The sequence below is a fragment of the Tyto alba genome, unplaced genomic scaffold, assembly GCF_018691265.1.
Source record: "Tyto alba isolate M040663 unplaced genomic scaffold, T.alba_DEE_v4.0 Super-Scaffold_1, whole genome shotgun sequence".
Classification (NCBI taxonomy): domain Eukaryota; kingdom Metazoa; phylum Chordata; class Aves; order Strigiformes; family Tytonidae; genus Tyto; species Tyto alba.
Genome location: NW_024881261.1, coordinates 15439625 through 15454324, shown reverse-complemented (window position 1 = coordinate 15454324; position 14700 = coordinate 15439625). Strand labels below are relative to the sequence as shown.

Below are 14700 nucleotides of genomic sequence, written 5' to 3'. Positions count from 1 at the left end.
TCCCCACCCTGCCAGGGCGCAGGGGCTGCTCTGCAAAGACCCCATCACTCACACTTTCAGGCCTGCCAAGCCAAAGGCACAGTAATTGCAAGCCAGATATCCCCCCCCACTTCCGAAACAGTGTGCTCCAGCAAGGACCAGGCACAGGGGCTCCCATTTCCGCCTGCCTCTGGCTGTTACGGAGCAGAGAAGTGACACAGAGCAGCCCCGGGGCAGAAAGGGCTGCGAGGAGAGACAGCAACCAGCACTCCGATAAGGCAGGTCCCTGCTGAGCACCTCCTTGCTTCGGAGATAACCCGCCCCAGGCGCTCTCTGAAGGGTACCTGTGCTCTCTGCAGGTTGTGCCCCAGCACGGGTTATTTGCCTGCTCCAGCTCATCACCCTCTCCCCGATGGGGTCAGACCCCAGTCCCAAACTCCAGCCCCACACAGAGGGGAAAGCCCAGCCCACTGGGAGAGGTGCTGGGAATGGGGAGCAGACCCAGGACATCAGATGAGCACATGAGCTGAGATATAACCAGGCCCATCTCCACACCATCCCCACATACCACCAAGGGCAGGTCTTTCCCCCAGCTGACCATGGGTGAAGGTCAAAAAGCCACTTGCATTGAAAGGAGACTCCACGCCATGTGGAGAGTTGTGGGGTCCCTCCAGCCCTCCTTGGGCTGGTGCCACTCCTGATGGCCCTCAAGGGGACAGGCAAGACACCACGTCCCTTCATTGGATCCAGGTTCCACATCCCACTTTCAGTCTCAGTAGTGTACACACATAGTCACATCAGCTTGGGCTTTTAAAACCAGAAGTAGTGGAGCTTTCAGCAAACACAGCTGAAGAAAAAAAGGCGGATCAAATTAAAGCCTTTTACAGGCTCCACCAAGCACTGGTGCTGGCAGAAGCCAGAGCACGTTACCCAGCAGCAATCCCAGCATGAACTCTGCTGTCAACACCAGCAAAAGAGCCCACGGAACCTGCCCCACGCACAGCCCTGCCAGCACTTCAGCCAAGCTGGCAGACGGAGGCTGCCTGCGTGGCTTTATCTGGCTGGAAAGCCCTCCTTAAGATAGGAGGCTGCTGTCTCTGCTGGAAGGAGCTGCAGGTGCCCTGGAGCCCCTGGATCAGCCCCAGGCTGTCACTTGGCTGGACTGGGACTAACCCCTCCATCTCCCACAGCCTTGGCAGGGGAAGGACTCTCTGTTGTCTAATACAGCACAAGCAAAACTTGCATCCAGGGAACTGCCTCTCCTTGGTGCCATTCCCCCAAGCCAGAGCACAGGGAAGTCATACGAACCCCATTTCCATGGAGAACCAGAACGGGCAATCCCTGCACCATTTCTCACCTCTCTTCCAGCTGTTGTGCTGGTCTCTGCAGTGGTGGGTACTGGGGTTTGCCAGGACCCTTCCCAAACAGAAAAGGTGCTGTTAGGATTCAAGACCAAGAAGAAGAGGCAAAAAAGCCATGTCTCTGGTGGAAGTGTCAGCATTCAATTGCCCAGGGAAGCCCACAGAAGGGACAGTGAGAAAACCATGCCCAGCTCCTGCTATGTGATGAACGTGGGATGCTGCCACCTCCTTTATCCCTCATCTGTGAACAAAGGTGCCTCCAGAGGTAGCTGGACCAGCTACCTCATACCCAGCTCCATTGCCTCCCCGCTAGAGTTCCTGCTTTTCACCAACCCTCAAGCAGATCCATGGCTTGAAGGCACAGCCATGCAGCCCAGTGGGCAGCACACACACTTGCTGCAGTGCCAGCCACCAGCTCCTGTCCCCCACAGCCTTGCAGCACCTCACCTTACACAGCCACACTGTCCCCAGGAGGCTCAGCTGCCCTCTCTGCCTGCTTTTAAAGGCAGCCCCAGGGGTGGCAAAGGTGGAGGCAGGGCAGGGCTGCCCAGGTGGAGCTGAGTCAGGAAGGGATGTGGGTGAGAAAGTCTTGGGGGAGAGGGACTAAAATCAAGGCTTTAATCTGCCCTTGCAAGCACACTGTGATGCCAGGGCAGAGCTCTGCCAAATCTGCCCTGGGTCCTGGGCAGCTGTAGGGGGTGTAGCAGGCAAGGTGCAGGCAGCCGGCAGCATTTCACACCTTAACCCTGTCCCTGTAATAATCCCCATTTCCTCTTGCTCTGGCTGACATCTCCATGCCCTGCCTGGGGTCCCTATGGTCCCAGTTCAGAGGGCGAATGACAAAACGAACCCAGCTCTGCATGCCCCTGCCGCCAGCTCGGCCAGCCTCCCCCCACAGCTAGCACCCCGCCACTTGCTGTGACTGATACAGGGAACCTGGTGCTTTTATTAAACTCTTTGCTTCCTGTTTTAAGCTTAATAATAAATTGCATGTCACATTATGGCTGTGTTTATTAAAACCCATTGGCGTGGGCTCTGCTCTGCAACGGCATTTGAATTATTGAAAGCAACCCCCCATGGAGACCTATTTGCTGCAAACGCAGGAGGATTTATTTCCATTTTGTTTATCAGATGGCATAAGTGCTGGATGGAGGCAGGGAAGTGGTCTTGCTCTTTTTATTTTCTCCCTGAGCTAGCACAGCAGGGCAAAGAGGTGCTGTGCAGTGAACACAAGGGAAAAAGCTGCCCCCCCCCGGGATGGGGACAGAAGTCCTGGGTGTAGCTGATTGCTCTGTCCTGATTGTCTCCCTGGCTCTGGTTGAGTTCCCCAGACCCGGTTGTTCTGTGCCTCAGTTTACCCATTAGCCAAGCAAGGTTACAGCACTCCAAGTTTCCATCCAGGCATGACCAGCATTCAGCTCAGGCTGGCCGAGACCCCTGCCAGAAGCCATCGATCTCCCATGGGAGATACCCATGGCGCAGGGGGACTGGCAGGGTGGCCGAGAGAGATTTTGGCCTTTTTGCATCTCCGGTTTAAAGCACACACCCTTGGACAGTGGCTGAACATCTCCAAATTCTACTCCATCCCACCTGTGCCTGCCACAGCCACCGAAAGCCCATGTTGGGAGGACGCTCTGGCTCCTGTGATCATTCCTGAGGGCCAACCCATGTCCCTTGGGATGGGATCACCCCTCCCAGTAAGGCAGAGCTGCTGCCAGGGGCAGGGGAAGGGCATGAAGCAGGCAGGGCTGGATTTGGGGGTTCAGGATGCTCCAGGGGTGCCCAAGGCCCCATGCCCCTTCGCTGGCTGCCCAGCACCGTGGCAGGGCTCGGCATGACCGGTGGCTTTGCCAGGAGATGGCACTGTTTAGCGACTAATCAAGCCGGTGGCCCAAATCTGGACTCTGGGATAGAGACGCAGATGTGCCTCCTACCTCTGCCCAGGCTGGGGACAGGTCCCGGCCCCCCCCGAGGGCGGGGATGGACAAGGAGAGCGTGTTTTTGCTGCTGGATTGTATTTACCTGCCAAACCTGGTGGGATTTCCCTGCAGACCGCAAAACCCTGTGGCTTGATGGCTGCTCAGGCTGCCTGATGCTCTGGGCAGCACTGGGGGGGTGCAAGGATGAGGGAGGCACCGGGGGTGTCAGGTCAGCTGTTTGGGGAGCAGGGCACCCTGGTATCACCTCTGGGTCAGCCACTGACCATCTCGGTCACCTTCTGTCCCATGGTGGTACCTGGAGGGGTCTGGGGACCTGAGTGGTACCCCCCCCACACTGAAGGCTGGAGCAGTGGGAAGAGCCAAGGTCCCACCGGCAGCTTGCAGCAGGGGCTGGGTGTGACATGAACCACAGGTCTGGGGCAGAAAGAAGCTACTTTGGAGGCTGTGGGTGCTGTTTTACCTGAATTTCCTCCCCTAGCACCCAGAGCTGTGAGTACACAACGGAGGTGGCAGAAATGCTTGATGGTGCCAGCCCTGTGTGTGTCTCCGCAGGGACTGGGGTCCGGTGGGTTTTTAATCACACGTTTTTGGCTCTGTTAGCTTGTTTCTTCAGGGTCTTTCAGCTGCCGGCAGGACAAGCCCCCCCTTTCTTTGTCCCCAGCCTCGCGTTGCCCAGGGGGGTCCTGGCACCCCGCTCACCCCATGCGGTTGGGAGGTGCTGGGGCCGGTACGTGCCTGGGGCTGGCAGCCACGTTAGCACTTCCCAGTCCAGCTGACCCGTCCCTGACGTCAGCCCAACATCTGGGCCGAGCTGCCGCTCCAAGCGCAGGCAGCTGGGCTGGCAGGACACGCTCGGCCCCCTCCGCCCCCACCGCCCCTGGAAAGCAACCACCCCCAAAACTGGCCGGCAAAGGGACTTGGTGCTGCATGTCATAGGGACACACTCTTTGTCCCCACACTGACACCATGTTTGGCTGGGTCCCCGTGAGTCACCAGGTGCCTGGAGCGGAGGAGAGCATCTGCAGAGCCTGGGGGGACCCCCTCCTCAGGGCAGGGGCTGTGGGAAGCATCCGAGCAGCCAGCAGCAGAGCTGACCAAACATTTTTAGAGCCAACAAATAACCTCAATTAAGCTCTGTGGCAGTGACCGATTCCAGCCACGCAGCGATATTGTCTCTTTTAATTTTTAAGTGGCTGGAAATGGTAAGACCAGGAGCCAAGGCGGGGGGACACCAGCCCGCTCTGTGCCCCTGGGGCCACTCTGCTGCCCCTCATCTTGCAGGGAGCAAAGACCCAATACTGGCTGAACTGCTAGCCTACTGCTCAGACAGCTCTTTCCCATACTGGGATCTGAGGAGACTGGGAGACACAGCTCCCAATTTGCATTAATTTTGGCCAAGGACCCTTGCTCAAGATCCCCTCTTTCTCAGCCATCACATTCCTGCTGTGTTTCCTGAAGGGCAGGAGTAGGAGCTGACAGCATCCCCTGCCAGGTACCACAGGGACCAGGTCTAGAGCTGAAGGGGGCAAGGACTGAGACCAAAATGTGAATGCCCACCAGTGCCCAGGCAAGGCATCACCCCACAGAGCACACAGAGAGCCAGGGATGGGGGTCTGTTCCATCCAAACCCCTGCCCCAGCCAGCCCAGTGCTGCACACACACCCAGCATGACTTGGATTCGTGCCGATGGGGGCAGGGGGAGCCTGGCCCGAGGGAGAGTTGGCATGGCAGCCCTGGCTGGGGGCCAGTCCCGGGCACCGGCGGGGAGCCCAATGAGCAGCTCTCGCCTGATGAAGCTCTGGGACACTCTCAGGTTTCCCTGCAGCAGCCTCAGCCTGAGCATGGCCCAGTTCCACCAGCCGATTTGTGTGCAAAACGGGGAGGGCATCAGGATGGGTGAAAACACCCCAGCTTCTCTGAAAGCAGGTTTTGCACCCCAAAAAAAAACAAAAAAACAACCAAAAAAAAACAAAAAACAAAAAAACAAAAAACAACAAAATAAAAGACAACAGCATGTTTCTGTCACTGATCTCTCCTGAACACCCTCTGACTCTGATATAGCAGCCCCAGGAGGATGCTATTATGCTATTTGATTGAAGGAGAAACCAAGGCATGGGTGGCTTTTGCATTTCCCCAGCCGAGAAGGGGTTTGGTGCCGGAGCCCAGCAGGCAGGCAGGGCAGCAGCACTGCCGGCTGGGCCCCGTCAGACTGTGTCACAGGGACAGAGAGAGACTGGCCCGGCCTCACCGGCTGCAGGAATTTTGCTCCGCTGCCAACTCCAGACAAATCCCTTTTATTTGCTTGTTCAGGTTTCGATGCCATAATTGCATCGTCCGAGCCAGCTCTTGAGAGAAAGAGGAAGAAAAGAAAAGAAAAAACAAGGGAAGGAGAGCAGCACGGCGCCCAAGCCGCCAGCCTCATCGCATCCTGCCTGCTCCTGCCTGGGGACTGGCCAACTCCTTCCTCCTGGGGTCTGGCTCCCTGCCACAGCTCTGGACCTCCCTGGAGCTGGGACCGAGTAACCAGGAGCAGTTTGGTCCATGGAGAGGTTTTGAGTCTCAGAAGTCCTGTAAATGCTGCTGGTCTGGGGAGGGCAAAGCACCCCTTGAGTGTGAGGTCAGCCTGTGGATGCCTGTGGGGAGGGGTCCTGCCAGCCCTCTCTGGGCACAGAGCAGCTCTGGGCTTGCTTCCCACACTCCCCCAAAATGAGAGTTTGCTTTAAATCACCAACTCTGGGAGGCAGGTGGTTTTTGTTTGTTTGTTTATTTTCTTAAAATATGGAGCATTTCCAGTAGAAACAGGAGCCTCCCTGTCTCTCCCCAGCCAAGTACAGAGCTGCTCTGCCCACTCCACGCTGTCAGGGCTGTGGTCACCTGGGTGGAGACCCCGGTGTCACAGGACACAGGACTACAAGATGAAGGTGGGCAGAGGTAGGATGGGATCCAAACTGATGGGGGTGCAATGGGCCAGTTTAATGCATCCCCACTGCACAGGGGATGGTCTGCTGGGGACCCCCATCCCCATGTGGGGTGAGAAGGGCAGGACCCACACCAGGACCTGGGATGGGCAGGAGGGCTCCTCAACCTAAGCACCTCCACAATGAACAAGGTAGCATCCATGGTCTTTGCACCTTCCCTCACCCCCAGAACAATCCTTGTGCTTGCAGGACAGTCAACTGGTCTATGTCAGCTTCGACCTATGTGTATATTTTAACTAAAATTAACTGAAAGGGCAAAGTAAAGAGCTGTGTGGAAGGGAAAGCACAAAGTCAGTTGAAAAAGGCCAAAGTGTTTCTGACCACATGGGGGTTGGACTGGAGAAAAGACAGCACTGAAAACCACAAGTGTCTGGTTTCCTCAAATCATTACTTTTCTAGTTAAAAACAAAACAGAAGAGAAGGATGTTTTGGCAGCAGGTTCCCTGAGTCCTGGGGAGAAGCCTGGCTGTCCCTGTGCTTGGGGGACACAGATTGGCCCTGGGGGTGACACACTGGGTGTCACAGCCAGGTCCCAGTCCTCCACTCTGGCTTCCCTGAAATGCCTTGCACAGGGCAGAGGTGACCCTGCCCTGACATCCCTCTCCCAGGCGAGGCTGCCTCCACCCCCAGCACCAAGTCCAGTGTGACTGTCCCCCCCCAGTCTCCCATCTGCCACCCCATCCTCGCTCAGTGCTGGAGGACAGACCCCCCCTGCCCCAGGCAGAGCCACCCCCAGTCCCAGCCCTGCAACACCAACCAGCCAGTGTCCCCTCCCTGAGCACCCCCAGCAAAGGGATGTGTCACCCTGTTCCCCACCCCAAAAAAGAGGCTGCTGTACCAGGACTGTTCAGAGAAGTAGTTTTGGGCTGAGGGGTGCCTGTTCCTGAGATGTCCCTGACCCCCGCGGACAGTCACTGTGAGCAGGTGATCTCTGCAGCTGGACATCCCATCTCCAGGCTAGTAATAGTCCTCCTCGCTCTCCCCGTAGTCCTCAGGTGTTGCGCGGGGCTTCGGCAGGGAAAAGCCCGTCAGGTTGAGCTGGTCTGAAACAGCAGCATGGGGACAATGTGACATTGCCCACCCCAGTGCCGGTCCCCTTCCCCACCAGGACCAAAGCCAAACCATGCACAGCAGCTTGCTGGGGCATCGCCAGCACATCCCTATGCATCAGCAGCTCCCACCATACCAGCGCACCCTGCCCAAACATCCCCTCTCTCATTCCTGTGAGACCATGGGGACAAGGACACGGTGCTCACCTGGCGTGAAGACAGTCAGGCTTGCTAACGCCACCACCTCCCCGACCTTGTTCCTGGCGAAGCAGCGGTAGGTGCCTTCATCCGTCACCCGCACGCCCTGGATCTGGAGCCAGCCCGTCACTTCATATTTCTGGGGGCCACCTCTGAACTGTGAAGATAGGAGGTGGGGGGGTGTGTGTGCAGATTTCAGTTAGCACTGGGGCCAGAAAATCCCTGCATGGGTCTGAGATGGGTGGGAAGGGGGACACAAGCCCAGGGAAACTCTTTAACCCCCACTAAGTACCCCTCTGGGGACAAGTGCAGACCTCCTGGATGCAGGTCTCCCCTTTTCCCACTACCCAGGGGAGGTGGGGGGAATGGGGATCTTCTTGCCCCCAGGAGAGCTCTGTTTTGGGTAGGACCCCACAGACATGTCCTGGACTCCCAGCTGTGCCCCCAGTGTCACCATGATCCCCAAACAGTGGGAGGATGTTGGGGTCGGTGCTCTGCAGGGTCACAGAAGCAAGGGGCCATCTGTGCCACGGGCACAGCTAGACTGGGATGGCTCAGAGGAGTCTCGAGTCCCCTGCTTCAGCAGGCAGTGAGGTCCCAGGATCGCTCTGGCGCCAACCATGCTATTTTTTGTTTGTCTCCAGCAAGAAATAACTTTTTCCTGACCCATCTGGGCTGCAGCTGTGTTTGCAGGCTGCTATTATGGTGCAGTGGCCAGGGGTGGAGGACAGCTGAGTCTCCTCCAGCCAGGCAGAGTAGCCCTGCTGGGAGCAAAGCTCCTCAGCTGGACCCTGTGACAAGCTATGGGGTGGCACAAAAGTCAGAAAGATGGAGGGGGAACCAGCATGTCACTCTGCAACAGTGTGAGTCCCAACTGCTCCCTGGCTTCCCCCCATCCACCCCACCACAGTTTCTTCCTCACCAGTGGCTGGCTGTGGTGCACGGCCCCTGTGCCTCTGCCCACACCCTCTAATATGTGGGTATGCCCAGCTGGGCATGATATTTGGGGCCGGTGGCACACAGGATGCTGATTCCTGGGCCTGCCTGCTCTGGGAGGCAAGCCCTGCTCGGAGTGCCAGGCAGAAAAAGGCAGGGACTGCCTGAGTCTGATGGTGTGAGCAGAGGATAAGCCAGGCTGGAAGGGATCTCGGGAGGTTTTCTCCTTCAACCCTTCTGGCGGGACTGTGAGTAAAGCCAGCAGGCAAAGAAAACTAAAGGCAAGGAGGTGGGTAACTCCCTGCTGCAGGACTCTGCAGGTCCTAAAAAATATTCATAAGTTCAAATACTACTAGAGAAAATTGCAGAAGAGAGTTGTGCTGATGGCTTCTACCACCGAGACAGCATCCCTGGCTCAGCCAGTCCTTATGGTGTGCAGGTTCCAGTCACCCCTCCTCATTCTCAGACAGCCAGGCTTGGCCACCCCCAGAGGATGACCACCCTCGAGTCAGGTTGCCCACAAGCTCTGGGAAGGGCTGGGTCACCCTGGGGCCGTATGTCCTAGGCATACCACTCACCTGGACAGAGATGTGGGGGTCATCTCCAGGCAGCAGCATCTCTGTGCCATCCTTCCTCCACTCGATGGATGCCATGGGGTAGGCAAAGACCTCACAGCCGAAGATGACATCCTGCCCGGTGACGTTCCATGTGTCATAGGGAGGAGAGGTGATCTGGGGCTCTGGGGAAGGGGAACAGGAGAGTGAGGTGGGCTCAGAAGAGGTCCCATGGGCTCTTCTGGGCTGGTCCCCTCTGGGGTGGCATTTGGCTCGCATAGAGATTCTGGCACCCTTCCCATGCCCCTCTCCTCTCCCACCCATGGCAGACCCTCACCTTGTCCCAGGACACTGTCCCTCTTCGCAACTAGGACTGGATGCTCCCTCCCCCATCCCACAGAGGGTTGCCATCACTTCTGGCTTTGCAGTGCTGCTCAGGGACACACGGGCAGCAGGAACAGTTCAATAACAGCAACACTACAAAGCAAAGCTCTCCTGTGCAATCGGAGCACGCTCCTCCTGTGAGGGAAAGGCCAAGGGGCACTCATCCAGCCCGAGCCTGGTGGGAATGGGTGAGGTGGATGAGCTTCCAGCCAAACGAGGCCTCTGCTCTCGCATGCGGCTTGTGTCAGTGAATAAGGGAGTGAGCAGGTCCCTGGCTGCTGTACGGAGCCAATACCTCCAGGTCCCACATCTCTTCCCTGGAAGGTTGGAGTGAGGATTACTCTTCCAACACACACCTGTTGCAGGATCTGGCCCACAGTATGAGCCAGAGGTCAAAGGAAGGACTTCACCTCCAAAAATACCTGGGGGAAAAACTCAAGGACATGATGATCTGCAGAAAATAGGGTCAACCTTGATGCCCCTTGGGCTGTGGTGACAGCACCAGGTGACCTGTTGTGGACTGGGCAGGCTGAGGCATGGCCTCCCCTCCACTGCCTGCCCCCCCAGCTGGGTTTCAAACAGGAGGTGGAAATCGCGCAGCCAAATCAAACCAACCCAGGTTTCCATTTTCAGGAGGCAGCCGCATTTCTCGGGAGCGCTGGGCCAGCATGAACCCAGCACTGCCGCCAAGAATTCGCTAACAATTCCCTGGAACTTCCCCATCTGCTCCGGCAGGATTTGCTGCTTCCCATAAACTCCGGTCCCACTTGGCAAAGCTGCTCCCAGACCTCTCCAGGCACCAGATCTGCAGGGGCTGCCCCAATGCAGTAGGGTGGGGGGACCAGAGGGGACCTGCCACTGTACGGAACAGACTCTAGTGCTGCTGTGTCCCTGTGGACACCATGGTTTTGCTGCCAGGTGAAATAATTAAGCCAGACCCCCTTGCTTGTCCCTTTCCAAGAAGTACAAGCCTCCATCCTGCTGTCCGCGCAGCTGCCCCCAGGGCACTACCTGACTCGCAGGGACCCTCATGGGTCACGGTGAGGTTGGCATCAGGGTGGGCACGGGCGACCTCCAGGAACCTGCAGATCTGGGCGTAGGTTTTGCCATCGGAGCCACAGAGGGCCAGGTGGGAGAGGCAGGCACACTGGGGCTCGGGCACCTCTCCGTGCCGCAGGTCCCCGGCATCCAGCCGGCACTCCAGGTGCTCCCCGCACTTGCCGTAGAAATGGTTGGTGTTGTCCAGGTCACAGATCTGTCCCTCCAGGTTGGCACACTCCCAGCAGCAGTCGCAGGCGTCCCGCACTGTGCCAGCCAGGCATCCGCGTGGCGCTGGGCACTCCTCCGGCCGGCACTCCGCACAGCCCTCCCCTTCCTCCAGCAACCGCTGCCAGCCCCGCTGGAGGTAGTCAGAGGTGCTGGGAAAAGCCTGGCCCAGCTGGAGCGAAGCCCAGTGCAAGGAGAGCAAGAAAAGCACGAGGCAAGATGAGCTCAGGGTCTTGGCTTCAGACATCCTCACGGCAGCTCCTCTATCCCGGTCCCACCATCACTTGGACAGGGATCTCCAGCACTGCTCTGGCCTCTCTGGCTAGATCCGAGGAGCCATCCTGGCCTGTAAGGAGGGAGGACGTATGTGCAGGGAGCATCTCCCACCTCTCTGACTCCCCGCTGGCTCGCCCTGAGCGTCAGCACTGCATGATGTGCAGGGGAGGGTTGGTCCCAAACCCTCTCACCTACAGACCCACAGCCACATCCTTCCCACCCTGGGGCTTCCCAACCAGATCCTGCACCAAGACATTGAGTATCCTCTGGCGGGGTAGTCTGCTGACCCCAGACCCACCGGGTTTCATTCTTCTTCTGTGTCAGCCCTGTGGGCAAAGTCCAGACTGCTCTGACCCCACCATGGCCTGGGGAGCCACAGGGCTGCTGTGGGGGCCTGACAGGCTGCTCTACACCGTCGTGGCTCAGCTGGTTTGTACCCTGCTCCTCACCTCCTCTCAGGAAGCTGCCCTCAAACCAGGTTCCCCTTTCCTTTCCCTATCACTTTGCAAGAGTCATGAGCCCTTTTTTGCTCCCTCACCACCCAGACAAGCACAATGGAGCGGCTGATCCTGCAGACAAGGGGCTCCTTCCATTGCTGGAGGCAGCCAGCTGAGAGGAGCCAAGCCAGGAGGATGCTCCCAGTCACGCCTGGCTTTTGTCCTCCTCCCCTCCCTGCACCATAACCCCTCCTTTTAGGCACCACCTGCCTGAGCAAAGGAAGAAACACACCCACAAGAAAGCTCTGTGACCCCCTCAGTTATCACACAGGCAACTGAGGCTGAGCACGAGGGAACTCAGTGCACAAGTGGGCAGTCAGTGGACTGGCAGCAGGCCCAGCATGATCAGCCCGTACTGTCACAGCAGGGTCCCTGTCCCCAAACCCCAAGCCTGCATTACACCCCCACCCCAAGTAAGCCGAGAGGCTGATCTGTCCCAGGCTTCCCATCTCTGCCAAGGGGACATATGTGGTCTCAGAACCTGTTCCCAAAGGGGGTGACAATGAACGGAACCCCTTTGTGAACACCTCCCTGGGCCCTGGTTACACTCTGCCTGCCTTCTCCGAGATGAAGTAAAATTACACTCCCCTGCCCCAGGGCCACCCAGCATGAGCGAGTGGGGCTGGGGAATGGACCCACTCGGCCAGACTGCCCTGTCCCCTCCTGCTGGAAACAGCACCGAAGGGCAGCCTGCAGCCCCCCCAGCTGCACCCCACAGACCCCTCAATCCTCCAGGGCTAACGCAGCCTGGAGCCAGGGTGGGGTGCTGGGGCTGGCCAGGTCGGTGAGTTACACACACACGCACCCCCTGGATAACAAACTGTGAAACTTTGACCTATTTCCTGGAGACCACCGAGGCCCCCCCCCAGGGGTAGAAAGGGTCCAGGGGGTCCCGGTGCTGGAGCTCTTCCTCCCCCCACCCCCCCATTCCGGGCTGTACACAGCAAGGCCCCAGCCCCCGATGGATGTGGGGGGCCAGGGAAGGGGAAGGATAACTGCAAAGTTGGTCTCTGGCTCCCCAAGTCCGGGCTGCAAGCGCTGGGGGTCCTGGCTGAGTCCTGGGAAAGGGGCACGGTGTCCCTCGGGAGCCACCCCGCCGCAAGTCGTCACTTACCGGAGGTGCCGGTGCCGGGGAGCGGCGGTTTCGGGGGGCTGCGGGTGCGCAGTGCCCGTGGCGGTGGGGCTGCTGGCCCCCGGCTGCTCCGGCACCCGCCGTGATGTCAGCGAAACGTGAGTCCCCCCGCCCCTCTCCGGGCCCGCCGCCCATCCCTGGACCGGGACCCGGGCTGCCCCGCACCCCTTCCCTGCCGGGGTCCCACCACCCACTGCACCCTGGCCCCAGCTCCGGCACCCCCCCCCCGACACCGGTGCCTCCCCGCGGACCCTCACGCTGCGGTCACCCCAAGCTGCCTGTCAGGACCTGGGCTGATGCTCAGCTCCATCCGTGGGGCAGGAGGGGACCAGAGTGGGGGGACAGAGACCACCTGTGGGGACGAGAGAATGGGAGGGGAAAAGCTGGGGGTGGGCACGGCTGGGGAAGTGGGAAAAAGCACCTCCCAAACAGTAATTTGGGTGGGAAACACAGGCTGAAACACTGAGCAGCTGCTGTGATGAAATGGGGGGATAACTCCCAGGGGGTGTCTGTGCTCACCCCACCCCGGGAGCCTGGTACAAAGGGGGTATTGGGGTGCAAGCAGTGGCATTACCTTGGCTGGAGTGGAGCTGTCGGGAGCAATGGTGGGGCTGCTCCACACCATGGCAGTGCAAACCCTCACGCGTGGGGCTGGGGCCCCAGAGCCCCCCCGGCAAGCTGCCTTGCTGCTCCCTGCCTCAATTTCCCTGGCTCTGAGCAGCAGGGAACCTAGCGTGCTTTTGCAGCACAAACACGCCATGCATTTACATCTTGCTCCTGCCACTGAGCTGGGGGGGATCTCACAGCCTGCTCCCCTCCTCCAGGTGAGGAATTTGTGAGATTTGCTTCCCCAGTGAAGCTCAGGCAAAGCAAAGCTGCCGCAGGACCCCTCGGAGGATCTGGTTTCCTTCACCATGCTGCAAAAATCTGCTTTTGCTTTCCAACACCCTCCTGCAAATTTGTTCCGAGCTCCAGGGCTTTCGCTCAGTCATGTTGTGAATCCAGCCATGGCTAATGATGGAAAATGCGCCAGGCTTTGGCCCCCCTAAATCCGCCTTTGCTGGCCAAGCCCCCCCCTCCAGCCTGCTGCTGCAGAGGGGGATTTCCTGCCAGCTCTGCCTTCATCCTCACGTCCTGCTCCCCCTCTGTGGCCCCCAGCCCCTTGGCTCAGGGCTGCCTCCCTCCCCAGCTCCCCTCGCTTGGCCCATCCAGCACGGTCCCAGCGTGCCACAGGTTTTTGGGCCCCACATCCAGAAGTCGCGGAGCAACTGGGGCTGCAGCTGCTTTGGGAGCAGGGAAAAAAAGTCAGGAGAGGCTGAGAGTTTCCTACACGCACCTCTAGAGCAAGTTCAGAGCCTGAGCAGGGAGGGGACAGGCTGTTGGTGACACAGACAGAGCTGCCCCTGCCATGCCCTGCTTCCCTGCCTTGGGACAAAGCATCGCCTTCCTGTCTGGGCTCTGGACATCCCTGAGGCAAGTGCACCCTCGCCAGCTCCACACAATAGGCAAAGCAGTGGGGTGAGCCTGGTCCTAAATTCCACCTTCAGCCCACACAGCTCCTGGCTGGCACAGAAATAGAGCCAGCACTTAAATCCCAGGCACCACTGAAAAGTGGGGCCAGCGATGGTGCCTGGTTATTTGCTTCTCTTGCAGCAGGGCAGGGGGGTGGGACAGACCCCACTGCTGCTGCCCTTCCCTGCACATGAAGACCCCAGCTCTAGCTCCTCCCATGTGCCATGGCCCGGACACCTCCCACATCCCTGTCCCCATGGGGTAACTGTAGCTTCTGGGTGTCTGGCTTCATCTGAGCATCACTGCAGCATATGCTGCTCGCAAGGTGGGGAGAGGCCACGTCTCTGGATGGAAATGCCCTGGCCAGAGGTAAAATCCAACCACAGATCTGAGCAGGGAAAGCTCCAGCTGTGGTGCAACACAACCAAGCACCAGGAAGCCATAGGCAGCCCAGCTCAGCTCAACAAGATGGAGCTCAAACCTGGCAGGTAATTAAACCTCCTGCTTAATGAGACTATTGAATGTGCTAATAAATAGTAGCAGCTATGAATGAGGGGTGGAAGATCTAACCTGTGTTTAACAAGGAGCTGTGCTCAATCACACCTCGAGTCAATCAGTGCTGCCCCTGGCTACACCTG

The 14700-nt window shown here is 58.6% G+C and overlaps 1 protein-coding gene across 1 annotated transcript; it reads right to left on the bottom strand.

Moving 5' to 3' along the window:
* Nucleotides 1–6025: 6025 nt before the first annotated feature.
* Nucleotides 6026–12642, bottom strand: KAZALD1 (Kazal type serine peptidase inhibitor domain 1). Its single transcript, XM_032988513.2, has 5 exons — nt 12533–12642; nt 10391–10991; nt 9020–9180; nt 7515–7662; nt 6026–7301 (listed from the first exon to the last, which is right to left on the bottom strand). Exons 2-5 carry the CDS (start codon nt 10890–10892, stop codon nt 7216–7218), a joined length of 897 nt encoding a protein of 298 aa, XP_032844404.2. The 5' UTR covers nt 10893–10991; nt 12533–12642; the 3' UTR covers nt 6026–7215.
* Nucleotides 12643–14700: the final 2058 nt, after the last annotated feature.